The 21,435-nt window shown below is 39.8% G+C and overlaps 1 protein-coding gene across 1 annotated transcript in view; it reads right to left on the reverse strand.

Moving 5' to 3' along the window:
* Window positions 1-2,085: 2,085 nt before the first annotated feature.
* Window positions 2,086-21,435, reverse strand: part of Bmx (BMX non-receptor tyrosine kinase) — a 54,525-nt gene continuing 35,175 nt past the window's right edge. Inside the window, 10 exon segments of the mRNA XM_032889854.1 lie at window positions 2,086-2,591; window positions 6,359-6,516; window positions 10,217-10,335; window positions 12,565-12,629; window positions 13,479-13,695; window positions 16,191-16,271; window positions 16,273-16,342; window positions 16,345-16,358; window positions 17,050-17,110; window positions 20,138-20,277. Coding sequence (XP_032745745.1) covers window positions 2,517-2,591; window positions 6,359-6,516; window positions 10,217-10,335; window positions 12,565-12,629; window positions 13,479-13,695; window positions 16,191-16,271; window positions 16,273-16,342; window positions 16,345-16,358; window positions 17,050-17,110; window positions 20,138-20,277 — 1,000 coding nt within the window. The 3' untranslated portion in view covers window positions 2,086-2,516.

The raw sequence follows: 21,435 nt of genomic DNA on the forward strand, positions 1-21,435 counted from the left end.
TTAAAGTTTTATTTGACCTGGGTTTTGAAATCAAGTTCCTAAGCAAGGCTTTGGTTTCATTTTATAGCAAACAGTGTCGTTTGCATCCTTAATAGTATGTGTTACTTTTTACAAACAGATGACTTTTAGAAAATCACATATATAAGAAATAAAGGCAATGAAGGAGATTATATCAAGAGAGAGGCAGAAATAAAGGTTAAAAATCTGTAGAACAGGGGCTGCAGTGGTGGCTCAGTGGATTAAGAGCCCTTGCCACTCTCAAAGAAGACCTGGGTTCAGTTCCCAGCATCTAAAGGGCAGCTTCTAAGTGTCTGTAACTCCAGTTCCAAGGGAAGCAACAACCTCTTCTGGTCTCTATTGGGCACCACACACACACGGTACATAGACATTCATGTTGGCAAACACTTATACACATAAAATAAAATAATCTCTAAAAAAAGTGTCTGTGGTACAGGTCCTGGCTGTACAAAACCCTAGCGAGCAGGAAAGGCTGACTGGACCTTTTGAGAAGGAGAAAGAGGGGTTTGGGCACTTGATCCTCCCCCTCCTCCTTGAATAGGAAAGAACGTGGCATCCAAAAAAAAATTAATAATGGAATGAATGTGTAGATGTCCTGGTGGTTATTTTAAAAGTGACATTTCATTATTTGTTCATTATGCATCGAAATTTGCATACCTCTGTTAAAAATAGAATACCATTATCAAGCTTGTTTTCTGCTGAAATAATGGAATCATTAAGTAAAGGTCAAGAAACACGTAAGCAAGGGAGATATTTGAGCTTGTTGGTAGGTAAAGACATGGGTGGTATGAGAAAAAGGAAGAACATAGGTGCTTAAGAGCACTGCCTCCTCATCTGGACGACCAGATTTTATTTGCAGCATCCATATGGTGGCTCACAACCATCTCTAACTGCATTTCCAGATGCTCTAATTCCCTCTTCTGGCCGATGGGTACTGCAGACATATGGTATACATACATATACAGGCAATAAAAATTATAAACACTTTAAATGCTATTTTTGTATCTGTGTTAAGATTTAAGATGGGAGTAAAAACTTCAACTATCTTTCAAGTGAGCCCAAACCCCCAAAGCCCCCACCTTAAGGGTTTAACATCATTAGAAAGTAAGATTGTCTTAATTCTAGTAAGACCACAGTCTCACTGAGTGGTGATTGATAATGGTGGAGGTTAATGTGGAGGAAAAAGATATTAATTTCTACCTGAGCCTCTTTCATAATAAATTGTGCTCTGTGTGAAAGATGGAACATATCGTTCCATATTATTATTCAACATTGTTCAATAGTATTGTTTTTATATCACTGTCTGCGATGACATGAAGTATTATTGTTTTAGTCTGGAGATGGAGCAGAAGCTGTATCATTCAAATGAAGTTATAGACCATATATCAGTACCACAGCACATAATGAGGTACCCTTGGGCAGTTCAGCATGTATGGGAGCTTGGGGGAAAATGCCAACTCATGGGCTGCACTCAGACCTGCTTCATCAAAATTTCTAAGGTGGTGTCTAGGAATGTGTGTTGTAATCAACACTTTATTTGGCTCTCACACATGGAAAACTTTGAGGTCATGTGGGCATTGTATTAGTTGCTTTTCTGTTCTATGATAAAAGGCTATGACCAAGACAACTTACAGAAGAAATGCTTTATTTTGCTTATAGTTCCAGAGAGAGAGAGAGTTCAAAATGGCAGGGCAAAGGCTACTTGCAGACATGGCAGACAGAGCAGGATGCTGAGAGCTCCCACCCTTTAGTTTTCTTCTTTGCTTGTATATATGTTGGTGTACCACATGTGTACTAGGTACGTGTGAAGGCTAGAAGAAGCCATCAGATTCTCTAGAACTGGATTCATAGACAAGTTGTAAGCCACTGTGCAGTTCTGGGAATTGAACCTGTGTCCTCTGGAGGAACAGCCAGTGTTCTTAACCACTAAGCCACTTCTTCAGCTTCTGAGAGCTCACATCCTGAACTGCATGCAAGAAGTAAACTACAGGTAGGGTGAAGCCTTAAGCTCTCAAAGGGGCCATTCTCCTAAACCTCTCCAAACAGTGCCACACCCTGGAGAACAAATACTCAAATGCCCGAGACATTTCTCATACAGAAGCAAACATATACATTTCTGTTCTTGAAAAGATATTTCATTACCACACAAGTGCCAATAGAAAAAAACTGAACTCCCAACAAATTACCTTTTCAATCCCGCTCTCCCTTTATACACAGTACACACCCTTTGGAAAGTGTAATCTAAAAATGAACTTCTACAATAGTCTGGGAAGTAGTACACTAAAAGCAGCACAAACAAAAATGACCAATTTAACCTAAATTTCAAAGAAATACCTTGTTTCCTACCTTGCTTTTCTTGGTAGGTAATATAGCAGTTAAACAACACACAGACCATTATTAAGAACTAGCTATAATACATGGCGTCTTTCTACTCCCCTTACAATGAGAGTGTTGGTCAATGTTTATATTCATTTTCATCACCATTCTGAAATTTCTCTTCATGGCTTATCTTGTTCCCGGAGTGGTTCTATGGCAGATAGGAGTTGCTGAAATGTGGGGCGCTTTTCTGGAAGCTAAATAAAAGAGAACCCCAATGTGTTAGATGATAAGGGCATAATGTAAAAGAACACTAGAGAGGCTGGGGATGTAGCTCAGTTGGTCAAGCGCTAGCCTAGAATGCAAGACACCCTGGTGTCAGTTCCCACCACCACATTAACCAGGTATGGTGGCATATATCTGTAATCTGAAGACTTGGGAGGAAGAGGCAGGAGGATCATATGTTCAAAGTCATCCTCAGCTATACAGCAAGTTTGAGGCCAGCCTTGGCTATGCAAGTCCCTGACTCAAAAATTAAATGACAAACAGCAATATAGGACTGGGTGTGAGCACTTGCCCCACAAGTTCCAATCTTCAGAACCCGCATAAAAGCCAGATGTGTGACATGATTCTGTGGTCCCAGCCCTCCTATAGCAAAATGGGAGGTGGAGACTGGAGAATGACTGGAAGCTCCCAGGTCAACTAAGTTGGTGTGCATAATAGCAAACAAGACATTCTTCTGTCTCAAGCAAGGCGGATGGTAAGGATTGACACCGGACACAAGCACACAATGGCACTAGTATACCTACATTCACAAACAGTGCATACTGCCCACGCACATGCGTGCATACACACAACACACACACACACACACACACACACACACACACACACACACACACGAACAATTTATAAAACATGTGTAGCATGGTCCTAATGTGAATGACAGTCTATTCCATTTGAGAGAGGGTCTCACTGAGTAGCCATATCTGGCCTAGAGCATATGTAGACTAGGCTGGCCTTGAACTCACAAAGATTTGCTCTGCCTCTGTCTCCTAGTTGATAAGATTCAAGGTATGTGTACCACACCCACTGAATGACTTTTGAAACATGGAAACACCATAGACTTTTCTACTAAGATTCAGAATAAGACAGGGGTGCCTTTTGTACTCACTATTCCTAAGATCATGTTGAAATTACTAATCAGTGCACCCAGAAAGAAAAAAAATAACAACAACAACAAAAATAAACCAAACCAAACCAACCAAACAAACAAAAAACCAAAAAACCAGCCCCAAGAATTAGGAAATGAAAAATTTTTGCATAGGACACAATTATATGCTTGAAAATTTAAGAGGTTTAGTGATAGACTTTCCTAAACTGTAAAGGATTTCAATATGTGTGTAGGGTAAAAAAAAAACAATTAACAAATAAAATCAATAGCCAATAGTAACGAGTCAGAAGATATGATGGGATGGAACACATCATTTATAATAACAACAATATCAAAATTAAATCCTTAACAATGTATCCCTCAATAAGGAGAAACTTAAAAGATAGAGATGTAGGCTGGAACATATATTAGGAAAAATTCCTCTTTGTCCTAGAGTAGGACATCTCCATGTCATGGAGATATAGAATTTCTCCACTTGAAATATACAGAAAGCATAATCTTTTTTTTTTTTTTTTGGTTCTTTTTTTCGAAGCTGGGGACCGAACCCAGGGCCTTGCACTTCCTAGGCAAGCGCTCTACCACTGAGCTAAATCCCCAACCCCAGAAAGCATAATCTTAAAGATAGGAATGAGTTGCACTTAATATAGATGATTTTATTTTGCAGACGTTGAATTTGCAAAATGGCTCAGAAGCTATGAAGAATAAAATATCATGAGGGTTCTAGCCTACAAGATATCACATAATATTCTGTTATATAGCCATATATAATTAAAATACTGTGGCGCTGGCACAGAAAGACCAGACCATAGAAAAGGTAGTCACAAAATAAATCAATATTATTCTGCGAGGAAATGGAGAGTGATATTAGTACGGCCTCTCTCTGTCATTAAGGTGGTTCCTTATCTCTTGGTAGTGTTTTAGTAAATGGTGCTTCCAACAATAGGATAAACATTATATGATTGGACTACAGTTTATGCTATCCATAGTAAAAACACAATAAAATAAATACTTTTAAAGCTTCGTTTTTGTATTGTCCAAAATTTTTCAATGGCTTCACATTGCTTGAAAAAATTGAATCTCTCCCCCTCCTCTCCCTCCGTCTCCTTATCATTTTTCTCTTTTTGGGATACAGAATCTTGATCAAATTTACTCCTCTGGATTTATTTTCAGCCTTTCCAACAACAGCTTTAGCTGAGATCACAAAGCCTGCATCTACATCTTTGCTTGTGGTATTCTCATTTGGACATACTTTGGCACCATCTCTACTCATATACTAAGGACTATGAAAAGATTTCCTGCTCCAGCTCAGATACCAATGCATTGAAAGGAGCTGCTCTACATTCTCTGAGTCCATGCTACTTTCTATCCTTTTAATCTGGGTACATAATTATAAACATCTTGATGTTTTTAGTTCTGTCTCTGTCTCCCTGTTTCCCAGCCTCTCTCTGTCTCTCTGTCTCTCTGTCTCTCTCTCTCTCTCTCTCTCTCTCTCTCTCTCTCTCTCACACACACACACACACACACACACACACACACACACAAGTACACACATTGCCCACCATGTATATATATGAAAAACTTTTGAGTTCAGGTAAGGAAGTAGTGGAACCGCAGACCTAACACCCCCAATTAGATGTTTAAACATCTAAGACATTCATGATGGAATTTGCTCCATTTTAGGCCCATATCTGCCCTGTGTAACCCCTTTATCTTCTATCTTGGTGTTTGGGGGATTGGAAGATAGGGTGGGGGATGAAGAAGCAGAGGAAGAAACAGAAGAGAAGGCCTTTCATGTGATCTCTGTATGAGATTAGATGTCTCTGTCATATATTTTTGAGTAGAGGGGAGATTTCATACTTTTGTTAAGAACGAGGCCTTGGATCTACCCAAAGAACTAGAGTATGGGCAACCGAGGAGAGCTGGGAGCAGGGGAGGTGGTCCTCTCCAGGGAAGAGCACATCTATTGGTTGTCCAGTGCCAAAAGGTCAGGCCTCAAAATATACATGTAATGTACAAGTAACATGACTTAACAGTTTATATTTATGAATACACACACACACACACACACACATATATATGCATGCAATAATGGTAAATGAAAGAAGAGGATATGAATTTGAAGGAGAGCAAGAAGAAGTAAATAAAAAGAAGGGAGAGATTTGAAGGGGGAAGAGCCAAAGGAGATATTTAATTACATTATAATCATTACTTTATAATTAATTATAATTGCAGTACATTATAATCTCAAAAAGAAAACAAAAGATAGCTGGGCAGTGGTGTCACACGTCTTTGATCCCAACACCTAGGAAGGAGGTAGAGGCAGGCAAATTTCCGAGTTCAAGGCCTGCTTGGTCTACAGGGCAAGTTCCAGGACAGCCCAGGGCTACAAAAAGAAACCTTCTCTTGAAAAACCAACCCAACCCAAACAAATAAACAAAAACTGTTAAAAAATTAAAAAGTTTGAAAAAAAACACACAAAACAGCAAGGACACTGACACCAGTCAGTCTGCCTCTTTAATAAATGTGACTTAAGGTTATTCCCATAACCTCCCTGGCCTTCTATTTCCTCACTTGTCGGTTTTATTAACAACGATATGTTTTCTGATGAGTTAATATACATAAACTTTTTAGAACTGTACTGTAAGTTGTTCAGTAAATTGTCTACACCTGACTTGTTTTTTGTTTTATTGTTGTGTTGTTGTTTTACATTACAAATAAATATGACCCAGGACCATTTTCAACATATCTCTAGCAGGTACTTTCTTTTTCTCATCTCCACTGAAGCCCCGCCCCCATCCACATTCTTAACCCCCTGTCCACCCTTCCAACCTCCTCAGGGATGATACTTACCTCATGCCAGCAGCTGTACATTATCTGGTAGATAGTGTCTGATGCTAGTTGGGGCCGGTAGAGTCTGTGGCCCTGGGAGACCTTCACAACCACTTCAGAGTTATCATATAAGTCATAGGGCTGCTTGCCTAGGCTAAACACCTCCCACATCAGGATCCCTGTAGTGCATCCGGGGGCAGTCAGCAGACAGAAGAGAAAGGAGAGCCAGTGTCAGAAGGACCTGGGCTTGTGGAAGGAACTTCACATCACAGGACCAGAAAGCTATCGGCCAGAGCAAGGGATTTCTGGGAAACGAGGCCTAGTGAAAGGGGGAAGTTGGGCTTGGGTTATCACTTCCAAATGTTTCTGCAGTTTTTTCCAGAGCCTCTCGGCTTGTTAGCTAATGAATGGCAACAGCAGGGGGAGCCACCTGGGGCCTAGGTTCACAGGCTGCTTTAGGGGGTCACTTGGGGTCTCATGCAGCCTCACACTGACAACAAGCTGTGCAGTAAGCTACCGTCCCAACACTTATGAGTGATGAAGTCCTTGCCTTTTCTTTTTCGCTGCTTTTGCACTTGTGTACAACTTCATCATCGCATAATTACGTTACCTTTTCACAGAAATGTGAAGCTAAAACAATGGACGCCCATTTCACCGTCTGTGGTTGCAGTCAGTCTGTCACCATCTTTCATGGGTATGGTGCCATTTTGGCAATTTGAGAAAAAGCTCCAGGCTATTATTCCATTGGGAACTTGAACTCATGGCTTATCTGTCCATTTTCAGAGTGTTCACAGTCCTCTAGCTCATGGAAGCCATGGTGGACTCCAGGATAAGGCACCAAGTTGGGGTGTTTGTGATGATCAAGAGAATGACATGTGGGGTCTCTCTGATGTGGCCTGTGAAAGGCTAGTTCTCCCACTTGTAGGCCAAGTCAATTCCTTAACACCTCCCAACCTTAGCTCTCCTACCAAACCTTCTAGAGTTGCCGTGAGAATTAAGTAGGATAGGACATACAGCACATTTGAAAGAGCATCAGGACACTGAAAATGCTTGCTTTATGGTGCCATTCTTTCCAAGGACAAAGACTTCAAATCAGTGGTTCTCAACCTTCCTAATGCTGCAACCCTTTTATACAGTTCTTCATGTTGTGGTGATGCCCAACCATACAATTATCCGTTACTACTTCATAACTGTAATTTTGCTACTCTTTGGAACAGTAATGTAAAATATCTGTGTTTTCTGGGGACCCTAACAACCCCTGTGGATCCTTTGACCCCCAAAAGGGGTGTGACGCACAAGTTGGTCACAACTCATATGTTGGTCACAACCCACAGACTGAGAACTACTGCTTTAAACAGCCTGGTTCAAAGCTGTGGACAAACAACATATACAGCAAGGCATGAAATTGTTCTCAAACCTCAAACTTTGAGTGGCAGTAGCTATGTAAACTACTAGTAATAAAGCAGTCTTACATGTTGTACTATCTCTTCCTTTATACGCATATTCTAGTTCTATGAAAGAGTGACACTCCATCTTCGAACGGCTGCACCCATATTCCAAGGCCAGTAGCACTGCATAAAGTAACTAGAGGAGGGAGGATCTTCTTTGAGAGGAGTTTTTCAGAGGCCCTGATTCATTTTGAATAGCCATACCAGCAGTAGATTACTTAAAAATAGTTATTGTTTGTAAACGGTCAGAAAACATCTGCAACTAGGTTCTGTTTTCTGAGGTGGAAAGATCAGGTTGGGTAATTCCATTTTTTGGTGATTCAAAAAATGAATCATAGTTACACTCATGCCCGGAACCGGTGGTTTATACTTAAGCCCTCCATTTTTTGGGGTTTCAAAGAAACTAACATTTACATTTTTAATGATTCCTTCGAAAAACTCTTTGAGGCTAAAACAGGTGGTTCACACCTATCATCCTATATTTGGGGAGACTATGGAGGCAGGAGGATTATGATTTTGAGACCAGCCTCAATTACATAGATTCAATAGCAGTAACTATTGAATGAGGGGCTCACATTTCAAGAATAATATTCAGCAGGCATGTCAAATGATACATAGATTTGAAAGCAGTCTTCACAACAAAGGCCAAACTTAACACAAAACACACTGTCTGTGTGACTTCCCTTTTTGTGTGTCCATTTGATTCTCTTTATACTTTCTAAACAGGAATTCTTATTTTCAATAATTATTTGAGATGGAAAAATAAACTCCTCACAAAAATTTCCTTCTACCAAGTTATCTCGGGTGTGTTAAGTGGTAAATCAAATTGCACTTAAGGTCTAACACAAGCACGGGGTATTTCTTGGTCATATTTAATGTACTTTGTCACTTGGTGATAATTTAGCTGGATGCAGCAGACAGTTGTTGAAAATAGTCATGATGCTGTTAGCATATCTTTAAGAAACTGACAGAATCATAACCCAAGAGGTTTTTTTTAACCCCCTTTTCACAATCACTTTTACTTAATTTTGTTTGTCTTCTTTTGATTTTGGTTTGTTTCTCCGGTTGTTTTCACTATGCTGGGGATCAAACCCAGGACCTTTGAACACTCGAGGCAAATGCTTCCCCTCTCAGCTATACTGCCTACTCAACCAGTCAAGTTTCTGTTGCTCTGAGACAGGTCTTGTTAAGTTCCTCAGCTTGGCCTAGAACGCATGAGCTTCCTGCCTTAGTACCTGATGTCTGGGATTACACATGTGTCCTGTCATGCCTACCTCGAGTGAGTAAATTTTAATCTAAGTATTTTAACAAAGGAAAATGGTTTCCAAATGTCTATAAAACTATGCAATAGTAAGTTTCTTAGACTGTGCATCACACTGTGGCAATTGCTCCGTTGTAGCACAAAATCAGCCACAAACACCATGGCAATGAATGGGCATGCCCGTTGGCCAATGTGACTTTATTTATAGAAACAGGGTACGACATTGTGTCCAGGACTGCTGTTTCCCAACTCCTGAGCTAAAATGCTAATTTTAGCAAGGGGAGATGGATTGAAATAAGGTAAATGTTCAGTGTTTAAGAAGCCCAGCAGCCATATAGTATGCTTTGAAGAGTAGAATGAGACTCCACTATCTCCTCTAGGTCTCTCCTCCCCCAGTGGAGCAGCTTTGCTCCTGCCACATCCTCTGCCTTGTCTCTGGCCACCTCGTCATAAACCAAGCAATGAGTCTGATCACAGATTGGAATCTTCAACACTGTGAACCAAAATAAATCATTTCTTTATCTAAGTTGACTCTGCCAGATGCTCCTTATAGTAATGGAAAGAAGGCTTACACCGTGCCAAGGAAAGCAGAGTCAAGTTTGGTATTTATCTTGGGGATGCCAAGAGACTCTGCCCATTCTAAACAGTTACCATAGTTACACTCATGCCCGGAACCAGTGGTTTATACTTAAGCCCTCCAATCTTTGGGGTTTCAAAGAAACTAACATTTACATTTTTAATGATTCCTTCGCAAAACTCTTTGAGGCTAAAACAGGTGGTTCACACCTATCATCCTAGATTTGGGGAGACTATGGAGGCAGGAGGATTATGATTTTGAGACCAGCCTCAATTACATAGATTTTGTTTGTTCAAAACAAACCAAACAAAACAAAAACTGTTTGAAAGTTTCCCTGGAAAAACCCCTAAGTCCTTTGATTCTGTTGGCAGATACTAGCATGATGTAAATTATGGAAAGTGTACAAGACTTCCTAACACTGAACCCCAGGAAGGAAACTGTCCTCTTCAACCACTTGCTTGTCTCACACCACGTGTGTAATTTTGTAAAGGCTCGGGGTTCTTTTTCAAATGGATGTTGCTGTTCTTGTGGTTTCCTGTTGTGGAAGCCAACTTAAGAAACGGGGCCAGGATGCTGTGTGGTCACTTCCTTACCAAACGCCCATACGTCCGACTTGCTGCTGTATTTGAAATAGTGAAACACCTCTGGGGCCGACCACTTGACTGGAAACTTGGTTCCTACTGAACTGACATACTGGTCATCAAGGACATATCTGTAGGGAAAGCATCAACACAGACATTAAGACAAATGGTCTTGAAAACTGGGATCACCTTGACAAAACATTGTTGCTTCTATGGCCCCCTCTCAGGCAGACCGGTGAAGGGCATCGAACTCTCTTTAGCTGAATGCTTCAGTTTTCTAGCCAATTTACATTGATTTCCTCTCTCCTCTGCCCCACCCCCAACCCCGCCCAGTTAGTCTTCCTGAGATAAGCTCTTGTGTAGCCCAGGCTGACCTTGAACTATGTAGCAGAGCATGACCTTGAACTCCTGATACTCTGCCTCTACCCCTCAAATGCTAGGATTGTGTATATATACTACTACACCTGGTCCTTTGATTTCTTTTTAGTGTGACAGCTTAGTTTCTAGGGGTTTGTAAGCATTTAAGAAATACACCTTTAAAAATAGCAAAATTTGAGTGGAAAATGCTTGGTAATGATCAAACCCCACAAACATGTGAAAGTATAGTCACTCAGAATTCCACCCCAGCAATGTTTGGTAATTCTATCTCTCAAGATACATTTTTTGCTAGTGTTTTCTGATTTTTATCTTTTCTCTGTAATTTGAACAGAACTGGAACTCTGTTGGATTGAGACTTGCTTTATTTTTTTCTTCAGCATCATGCTGTGAGGGGTTGCCCAGACGGCATATTTTTTCCTCCACCATCATGTTTGGTGACTGAATAGCACCTACTATTATGGAGTAATTCAATTTATTGAATTGTATAAACCATTCTTAATTTTCTATCATAAATAACATCTGATGTTAAAAAATAGAAATTCAAAAATGTCCACCAAGCTGAGGTTTTAAAATGATTATAAAATGCAAGTAACCCTTATGTATTTACCTTGGCAAATAGGTAAATACACAGAAATATGTAATTACATAGACTGCTATGCAACTGTTAAAAATGATAAAATAAAAAGTTGTTCATGGTGTATGGATATGTGCAAAAGCATGTATGTCTCATGTTTTTGTCCTTTGAGGGGAACACACAGTAAATGTGTATACTCATGGGTGTGTTTGGCTATTAAAAATAATGCCTGGGTTGGAAAGATGCTTCCGAAGTTAAGAGAATGCTCTGCTCTTCTAGAGGACTTGAGTTTGAATCTCAGCACCTATACCAGGCAGCTCACAGCCCCATGTAGTTCCAGCTCCAGGAGGCTCCCACCCCTTTGGACTCTTTGGGCACCTACACTCATGTCCACACACCTACATAGACACAAAGACACATAGTTAAGAATGATAAAAATCTTTTTTTAGAATAAGACTAACGGAATTACTATAAAATGAAACCAAAATGGTTCCCCTAGAAAAATTAGTATAGTCAAAATGTATGTGTGTGATATATTTATGTGCGACAGTTGATGCATGTGTGTGCTCATAGATGCATATATAGAAGCCTGTTGGATGCTTTTTTAAGATTTATTTATTTATTAGTATATGAGTACACTGTCGCTGTCTTCAGACACACCAGCAGAGGGCATCAGATCTCATTACAGATGGTTGTGAGCCACCATGTGGTTGCTGGGATTTGAACTCAGGACCTCTGGAAGAGCAGTCAGTGCTCTTAACCACTGAGCCATCTCTCCAGCCCCCGTTGGATGCTTTTATCAATTGCTTTATACCTTCATTTTAAACAATATTTTACTTTTAATTGTGTATCTGTTCAAAGGCTCTATCTCTTTCTGCGTATGTGTGTGTGCGTGTGCGTGTGTGTGTGTGTGTGTGTGTGTGTGTGTGTGTGTGTGTGTACTCAAAGAGGCCAGAAGAGGGTGTTGGATATCCTGAAGCTGGAGTTACGAGAAGTTGTGAGCCACCTGACACAGATGCTGGAATCCAACTCCAGTCCTCTGAAAAAGCAGTCCTTAATTGCGGAGCCATCTCTCTAGCCTCTCCAAATTACTTTTTGAATTAGCATCTCTCACTGAACCTGGAGCTTGCTGACTGACTGGAATGGCTGGCTCTCCTATCTCTGCTCTACAGTTGCTGGGGTTAGTGGCACACCACAGTGCCTGGATGTAATGCGGGTGCTGGGAATCCAAAACCAACCTCGTGTTTATTCAGCAAACACTCTACCAACTGAGCCCGTCACCCAGCTTGAAATCAAATTCTTGACAACAACTGATGGAAACACCACAGCTCGCAGTGTGTAAGAAGTCATTAATGTAATAAGTGGGAACACCAGAAAGAAAAGCTGTCTGGGGAGATTACTGGCTTACCTCGTCATTCCAAAGTCTGAGACTTTCACAGAGAGATCACTGTCCACCAAACAGTTCCGAGCAGCCTTGGGAGGGAAAGCAAAATCTCCAAGTAGTAAAAGCAACCAAGCATCACCAGATATCAGACTCAAGCATTTTCCTCCCCTCAGCTTCAGTCTCAGCAAAATCCAACACAGCCTATCCCAATTCCGTTTGCTCTGGGGTTAGCTTTTCAAAAAAAATCTCTTGTTTCGTTTTTTTTTTTCAAAAAGGAAACATGCTTGCATAAATATGTTCACCCAAGCATTGAAAATATACTTGAACACAGAATCTCAGCTTAGCAAGGACATCCACTAGATCCTGTGCATTCACAGACACTTGAAGTCATGCATGCTGCAACCAGGGATTGTGGGATGCATGGGCCTGGTGTGAGTAGTGTGCTTGGTATTCAGCATAAGGAGGTCTCAAGAGCTAAAGGCCAGTGAATACCAAACGGTACTCTAGTGAGTACCAAACAGTATTCCCGCCCTAACCCAAACACACGCTTTCTTCCTGCCTCACCTCCCTCTTTGCCTCTTTAGTCATTGTATTAAATCACTGCTTTCCCACTAAGCTCTCAGAGTAAAGGTCAACTTCAGTTTATTGGCTTTGAGAAACATGAAATTGGCCCGTCTTTCCATCTGCTCTTCATACCACAGCACAGGTAGCTATGGAGGTCCTCATGACTTATTTTACTCTGATGGTTCTCTCCGTCTTTCAAATATTTTATTCTATGGTTGTGATCTTTGTATTGCAAAACCATCATCACATGCTCGCCGGAGTCCCAAATGTGCAAAGTAAAGTGAAGGCGTCCTCTTTGTCAGACCTCCCAGCAGCCCCTATCTCTGGAGGAGGAAATGGTAGGTTATGCTCTTCTCTTCTCTCATTGAGCTTACCAAATCCCGATGTATGAACTGATGGCTCTCCAAGAAGGCCATGCCTTCACAGACATCATAGCACATTTCTAAGAGCTGGGAGCTTTCTAGTCCTTTCCCATGATTCTTCAGGTAATTAAGCAAGCAACCATTCGTTATATACTCAGTTACTATATAGATGGGGTATTTCTTTGAGCATACTCCATAGAATTTCACCAGCTTGGGATGGCTGAGTTTCCTGGAAAAGAATTGATCAGAAAAGTTCAGTTTTGAGCTGACCCGAGCAAGAATAGAGAAAGAGAGCAGGGAGCTTTGGATCTTGTTTTGGGAAACAATAATGTTTGGAGGCATGGAAGATGACAGGGCTCGGGCACAGATCTGAGACTGGTGAATCCGACAGCCGCTCAGCAATGCTCTCCGTCTAGAGGCTGCATTCACCTTTTCTCTCAAGAATCGGGATAGTGTTGTGTGTGAATTTGAAGGGTGTATGCAACATAAAAATGGTTGCTCTTTGGGGGAAGTGAGACTACACATTTCCTTTTTTATATCTTCTTTTGTTCTCTCTTCTTTCTTGATCTTGAAGAAGCATGTGCACGCATGCACACACACATTCATAAATGTGCACATGCATGTATGTTTTTGTGTGGCACCCAGAGGACAAACTCAGGTGTCATCTTCAGAAAGGTCACCAATCTCCTTTGAGGTGGGGTCTTTCACTGGTCCAAAACTTACCCAGCAGCATAGACTGACTGAGCAGTGAGTCCTAGGGGGCTACTGTCTTCACTTCTCCAGAGCTTAGAATAAGTTTTACAGATTATTTATAATACTCTTTAATGACAAAATACACTTTAATATTTCACCAGGAAACACTGGCTATATCATATACCAAGAAAGTTTTTATTTGGTTTTTAATTTTATGTTCTATGAAAGGGGGACACCAAGGGGCTTTCTTTGGTTTTTTTTTATTAGATATATTTCTTTATTTACATTTCGAATGTTATTCCCTTTCCCTGTTTTCTGTCGATAAGCCCCCATCCCCTCCCCCTTACCCATATGGGTGTTCCCCATCCCCACCCTCCTTACAACCTTCTTCTCCGACATTCTCCTGCACTGGGGGGTCCAACCTTGGCAGGACCAAGGGCTTCCCTTTCCACTATATATAATAGTCTAGTTCTATTTCAAGTTCCTTGAAAAAAAATGAGAATAGGGAAAAATAATTGTTTAAAACTCAATTTGAGTTACACACGAGCGCTCATGACTGTATTCTCTGCACTTAGGAGGGTGAGGCGGGGTCTTTGCTGTCATTTTTAAAGGCTAAGTTGGGTTATGCAGTAACTTTTCAAGCACTCTGGGCTACAACGTGAGACTGTCAAACCCCCCTCCCCCAAATTTATTATTTTACTACGGTGAAAGCAGAGTATTAAAGCAAGTACTGGAGGTCCTTGTAATGGGGTGAGATGCCCATAAAGACAGCTTTGGACTGAGGCTTGTGTTCATATGGCATCTCTATTTTCGAACAATCCTTCAGTTACAGTAGTAGGACTTGCTGCAACTTCCCTGTCTCCTTTGATGTTTAAAAGGAATCACCAAGGAAATGGACACCGGCGTATTCACCTCTAAAGGTGCCTCAGTAAACTGCTCAACAGTTCTTTCAATAGATGTAGATATGCAAGCTAAGTAAACACTTTCTTCCCCAAGTTGCTTTTGGTTGTGGTCTTTATCACAGCAACGGAAGTAGGTTAGGATCTGCAAATTTCACGTACTTTGTATGTGTGTGTGTGGTGGAGGAGAGATGTCAGCCTTGGCTGTCACTTCTCTGGAGCCATCTACCTTGTTTGGTTTTTGAGACAGGGTCTCTCATTGAGACCTTAGACGCATCTGTTAGATAAGGTTGACTGAACAGTGAACTCCAAAGATCCAATTGCCTCCTTCTCCACCTCCTCCTGTTCTTCTTCTTCCTCCTCCTCCTTCCCCTCTTCCTTCTTAGTTCTGGGACTACAAGCACGTATGACCATTCACAGCTTTTTCATATGGGCTTAAAGGCTGAACTCATATTTGCACAGCCAGCACTTTACTGATTAAACCATCTCCTGACCAAGGCCCTGCTATAACACTTCCTAATCCTTCCTGATTGGTTTTCTAAAAAAGTGACCAGCCAGGCTATTCTACCTGGGTTAGAAGTGTTTCTATGGATGAAGAGCTTGCTCACTCCAGGACTCCTGAAGATCATATTCAAGTCTGTTCTTTCAAGTGTGAGCCTCGCTTTTCTTAACAAACACCGTTGGCTAATGCATAGTTGTTTGTGGGAAATGTGAAGGGAATTTGGATATACTGAGTGCTGTATCTACTTGTAACTACTAAGGTCCTTTGTAGCACAGGACAAAGTTGTGAGCAGGAGAAAGTTCAAGGGTAGAGAGTCTAAAGGCACAGAGGCCATGGGCTACTTTCTCAATAGAGTCAGAAATATTCTAAATTCAAACATGGGTGTTTAAGGTATTATGCAAGCCTACTTGTCAAATTAGGAGCATAACATTGATTTTACTTAACAGCTCAGTAGGCCAAAATATAACATTGATTTTATTTAACAGTTAGGCCAAAGTAAATATGAAAATAAAAATTAAATATTAAATGTACAAGGTATGCCGGAAGCTTGCGAAGTGTTATAGCCAAGGGGACTGCTAATGTTAATATTCTGTGGAGATTCAACATTGTCATTTCTGAGGAGAAACTTACATCATAGGTCTGGGCCTCTGAAAAATTCATCTTCTGACATAGGCGCCCTCCTTGATCATCTTCACAGCCACAGAATACTGCCTTCCACGCACCCAGCTGGACCACTCCAAAGGCAGCCTTGCAGCTCCTTCAACAAGTGATCTCTTCTCTTTCAGTTCCCAAGAATTCCTAATGCAGAAGCAAGAGGCAGATACCTTAGAAGCTGTGTCAGCAACTACCAAAGGGATTTCTTCAGCAAGGAGATTTGTGGATCCACAAAACGAAGACCAGCAATTTCAATTTAAACATCAATTTAAGTTAATAACAAAAAAAAAAATCCTCCGTGAACTGATATCGTGACCATATCATAGGAAAATGCTGTTCTCAAAGCAGCTGCACTTCTTGACACAAAAAGTCAAAATGAAGCCCCACCCACTGGGGGTGTCTTGGCGATAGTTAATATAAAATGTGCTTAATGCTCTTAGGTTGGTAAAACATTGTTAGATTTGTTTTGGATAAAACAAATTAAGCTGTCATCAAGGTGGATGTTATTACTCTAAAGATACAGAGTTGAGGACCGGCTCCAAATAGAAGCAGGCATCGAATCCAGGAAAAAGGATGGACAGGTAAGGGGTGCAGGAGGCAGATGGCCATGGCTGGTAAGAATAAGCTGTTGGTTTGCTAACTCTGGGGAGACTCCAGAGTTTGATGTAGATAGAAGGTTTTTTTAAAAAATGGGTGATATAAATGATATAAACTAAATGTCTCCCTGGTGCAATCGCCATCCTTCCTGTCACCCACCGTGTGTCAGTTAGGTAATCATGCATTCCAACCCCAAATGGTGGCAAATGGGTTTAGAGCCCAGGGATGTCATTTTCACTTCCCCTGAGCCACAGTCCCAGGGACTTTGTTGGCCTTAGTTGACACTGGGTGGCGAACATGTGATCATGCCAATGGAATCAGCAACTTGTATTATAATGTCATCATTGAATCACTTCCTCCCCTAGTAAACTGAAAATGTAGGAGTGTTGAAGTGAAAGAGAATCAACTGTAAGTATATTCATCCTGTCCTTGTCCTTGTATTCAGTGGCTTGAATCAACACATTCACCTAATGCAAAAGCAAAATCTAAAAAAGCCAGTTACTTTGTGAAAAATTCCATAGGGACTAGGTGCTGAATGGAGATCTTTCACATAACATTTTTTCTCATTCATATTTATTATCTTTTTGATCCCTACATTTTACATACATATATAAATGGCACATAAGTCACAAAGTCTCATATAATAAACATATTTTACATATAAAACAAATAATCTTAATCTATTTTCAATTTATGTTAAATGCTTAAGTCATTTTTATTTACACGTAACTATGGTAAAGCTGAGTTAAAATAATCATGCTGATAGTGTCTTGAAAGAAGCCACTCAAAAGAGTAAATGATTATCGCTTTGAGCATAGGGTGGTTTTTACCACACATGTGTTTTCTCTTCCATCCTATTTAGGTATTTGTTTCTGTTTAAGAGTGTTTTTCAAATGTTTTCAGTACCATACCTTTAATCAGCAGAAATAAATACCTGCATGTGTAAGGTAAATTTTTATTTTGTAAAGCATATAAATATCTATATAGAAATGTGTATGTTTATGCATATATAAATATACATATATAAGAGAAATTATGATTATTTTAAAAGTATTTTGCATCTTATGCTTTCTATTAGAAATGTAATGTCTTTGTGATAAAATATTTTAATTAAAAACAAATTAGAAATTAATGCCTTCTTTGAAATATGTATTTGTGCAACTGCTGCTATAATAACCATTGTGTGAATCATAAAATACACTAATAAACTGAAGATTTAATGAAAACACAATGGTAAATCAACATTTTAATATCTTTTTACATCCTGTGTATCCTCTAAGGTGCAATTATTTACTGAGAGATAACTGTTTGTATAATACCTTTCCCAAGAGATGCTATTTATTATGATAAACAATTGAAGAAATGTGAGAAAAAAATACAAACAAGAACCGAAACGGAATTGAAATGAAGTCAGACATGATAGCACTACTTAGATGCAGAGCCCATGGCTTTTTTTCACTCACTGTTGGAAATTCACCAAGTCATTTCCTGTACTGAATATTGTTACAGACTTGGGACAGTTAGTACAATTAGTACCAGCACATTTAGTAAAGCGCTTGATGCACAAGCATGAGGATTTGAGTTCGGATTCCCAGTACTCATGTAAAACTCTGGCACTGTGGTGCACATCCTTGATTCTAGCACTGATAAGGCAGGGACAGACAGATCCCTGGAGATTGATGACTAACCAACTGAGTGAGCTCCAGGTTCAGTGAGACCTGCTGTGTCAGAAAAAAAAAAGTGGAGAGTGACTGAGGAAGGCACCCAATATTGACCTTGTCTTAGTTGCTGTGATGAGACCCAGTCACGGTAATGCTTATAAAAGAAAGCATTTAATTGGGGCTGGCTTGCAGTTTCAGAGGTTTAGTCCAATATCATCATGATGAGAAGCATGGTGACAAGCAGGAAGTTGCTGGTGCAATAGCTGAGAGCGACATATGTCCTGATCCACAGGCAGAGAGAGAGAGAGAGAGAACACCTAGGCCTTGTATGGACTTTTGAAACCTCAAAACCCACTCCCAGTAGTACACTTCCTCCAATAAGGCCACACCTCCTGATCCTTCTAATTTTTCCAATTGTGCCATTCCCTAGTGACTAAGCATTCAAAATATGAGCCATATTCTAAATCAAACTACCACATACTTCAGGCCTTTATACACATATGCAAATATGTATATGTGCATACACATACAAACACAAACATGTGTACAACATGTACTACTCCCCCACAGAAAACAGGGAAAACACTTAGACAATATTTTAAGAGAAAATAGTAGCTCATATTGAATATAAAAAATTACTAGTAGGATTGTACACTTCTGCAAACCACTTGACAACTTCACGTTTTTAAATGTTCATAGCCTTTGGGAAACTAGCAGTAGAATCATTCAAGCAAATGAAGTGCTATATGTGCAGTACTGTGCAATAAAATATCCATTAAAATGTAAAAATATCACACACGATCCACTGCTAATCACCAGAGGGTACGGCGAAGTGTAATAGAATTATACAGAGCTGATGAAAGAACAAGGCAAGCCATGAATCTTTGCATGGAAAGTCCTCTGAGGCAGGGTTAGCAAGGAAAATAAATAGTATGTGGATAATGATTTTATCTCTGTAAAGTGGAATGTTTATGAATATGCAATTTGCATATAACAAATATTAGCATCCAAAAATATATCATGATTGACTGAGAATTGGTACTGAGAAGTTACCCATCCAATGATGCTCATTTTTCTAATATTTGAATTTTACAATCAAACTTGTTTTTATGGTCTAGGAAAAAAACTCTAGAAATAAAGTTTTATTAAAATGATTTTCCTTTTAAGCCTGAAGAGATGGTTCAGTGGTTAAGAGCACTGGACTTCTCTTTTAGGGGATCTGAGTTGGGTTCCCAGCACACATATCAGGTAGTTGTCAACCCTCTGTAACTGCACTTCTAGAGGTTATGGTGCCCTCTACTTCTGGTCTCTGTGGGCACTGCATTCATGTCATGTCCATAAAACACACACACACACACACACACACACACACACACACACACACACACACACACAGAGAGATTAAAAAAAAAAACATAGATAAAATCTTAAGAAAAAGAAATTTTCTTTTAACTTGCTCAACTTAATCAACCTTATTCCTTCTAGTTTTGTAGAGTGTATTATGTTATATTTGAGGAGGCGTGAGCTACAGATATCATAAAAGACAGAGATTGATAACATTTTCCCTCATTTCTTGGTATTCTATTAATCAAGAATATTAGCAGGATCAATGGTATCCAAGAAAGCTGACATTTATATGCAAGGGCCTATAAAAGAAAAAAAAATGAAAGAAGTTACCTGCTGAATTATGTTGGTGATAGTGAATGAGCTTTGGAATAGAATCAAAGCAGTAGTTTTCAGCCAAGTATAATTTATTTTCAGCATTGGTATGCACGTGATAATGTTTGACAGTTCCTTTTTTGTCACTAGTAAGGAAAAAAGATGATGTTAGGATGTTTTAAACACACAACAAAATTTTGATGAAACAATGAGTTGGTAATTATTTTGAATCTATTTATAAATTGGGGAGTAGGAAGACAGGGATGGTTATCCAAACTTGACATCTGGTCTTTCTCTGAAAGCATCCATGACAATCAGGAATTATGGAAGAGTGATTGATCCTCTCTGAACACAGTGTGTCCTTTGTAAATGTACAAAATTCATGCACAATAAATTTCAACTTTAGGTGCTAGCAATATGTCTCAGCCAATAAATGTTCCTGCAGTCAACTATGACATTCTGAGTTCAATTCCCATGATCTACATTCTGGAAAGAGAGAACTGACTTCCACAAATTGTTCTGTAACTTCTACAATGAGTACCCCGGTAATACATAATAATAATAAATTTTTGAGAAAAATTAATTTCAGGTACTGTTCCTTCCTTAGAAAGTATAAAAAGAGAATCTACAGAATCTGTCTTTGATGGCTATGAGCCTTGAAATTCTTTAGGATCATGTGAGAATAAAAATTCTCTTTTAAGATAATAATTGGAAGAAAAGTGTGCAGGTAAAAAATGATTCAGTTGTGTGTGTTCTTACCCTAGAGTTCCTTTGGGAATGGGGCATGCAGGAAGAAAAGCATGGGACTCATTCTATACTTAAAGATCTAGAACTCCTCTTTCCAAGCTGTTACCATCAGTTTAACAGGCATTTTCTATGTGTCAGGCCATGCTATGATCCAATGAGTGCATTACGTGTACACTTTCCACATAAAACATTTTCTTCTGGGTCAGGCAGTGGTGGTGTTCACCTTTAATCCCAGAACTTGGGAGGGAGAGGCAGGTGGATCTCTGAGTTTAAGCCTACTCTGGTCTACAGAGCAAGTTCCAGGACAGCCAGGACTACTTAGAGAAATCCCATCTCAACAAACAAACAAACAAACAAACAAACACCCCCCCCTAATAAAATAATTTCTTTTCCTCCAGTTCTACAATATTGTGATGAGTTCATGCACACTAATTGCGACTAGATTTTATTCTTAGATTTTAGAGTCTAATTCTACTACTCACTGGCTTCCTTCACTGGTTTTTATAATGATTGGATGAAGTTGTCACACAAGAACAATGCCGCAGGATCTCTGTGTT

This window comes from Rattus rattus, chromosome X, assembly GCF_011064425.1.
Source record: "Rattus rattus isolate New Zealand chromosome X, Rrattus_CSIRO_v1, whole genome shotgun sequence".
Lineage (NCBI taxonomy): Eukaryota > Metazoa > Chordata > Mammalia > Rodentia > Muridae > Rattus > Rattus rattus.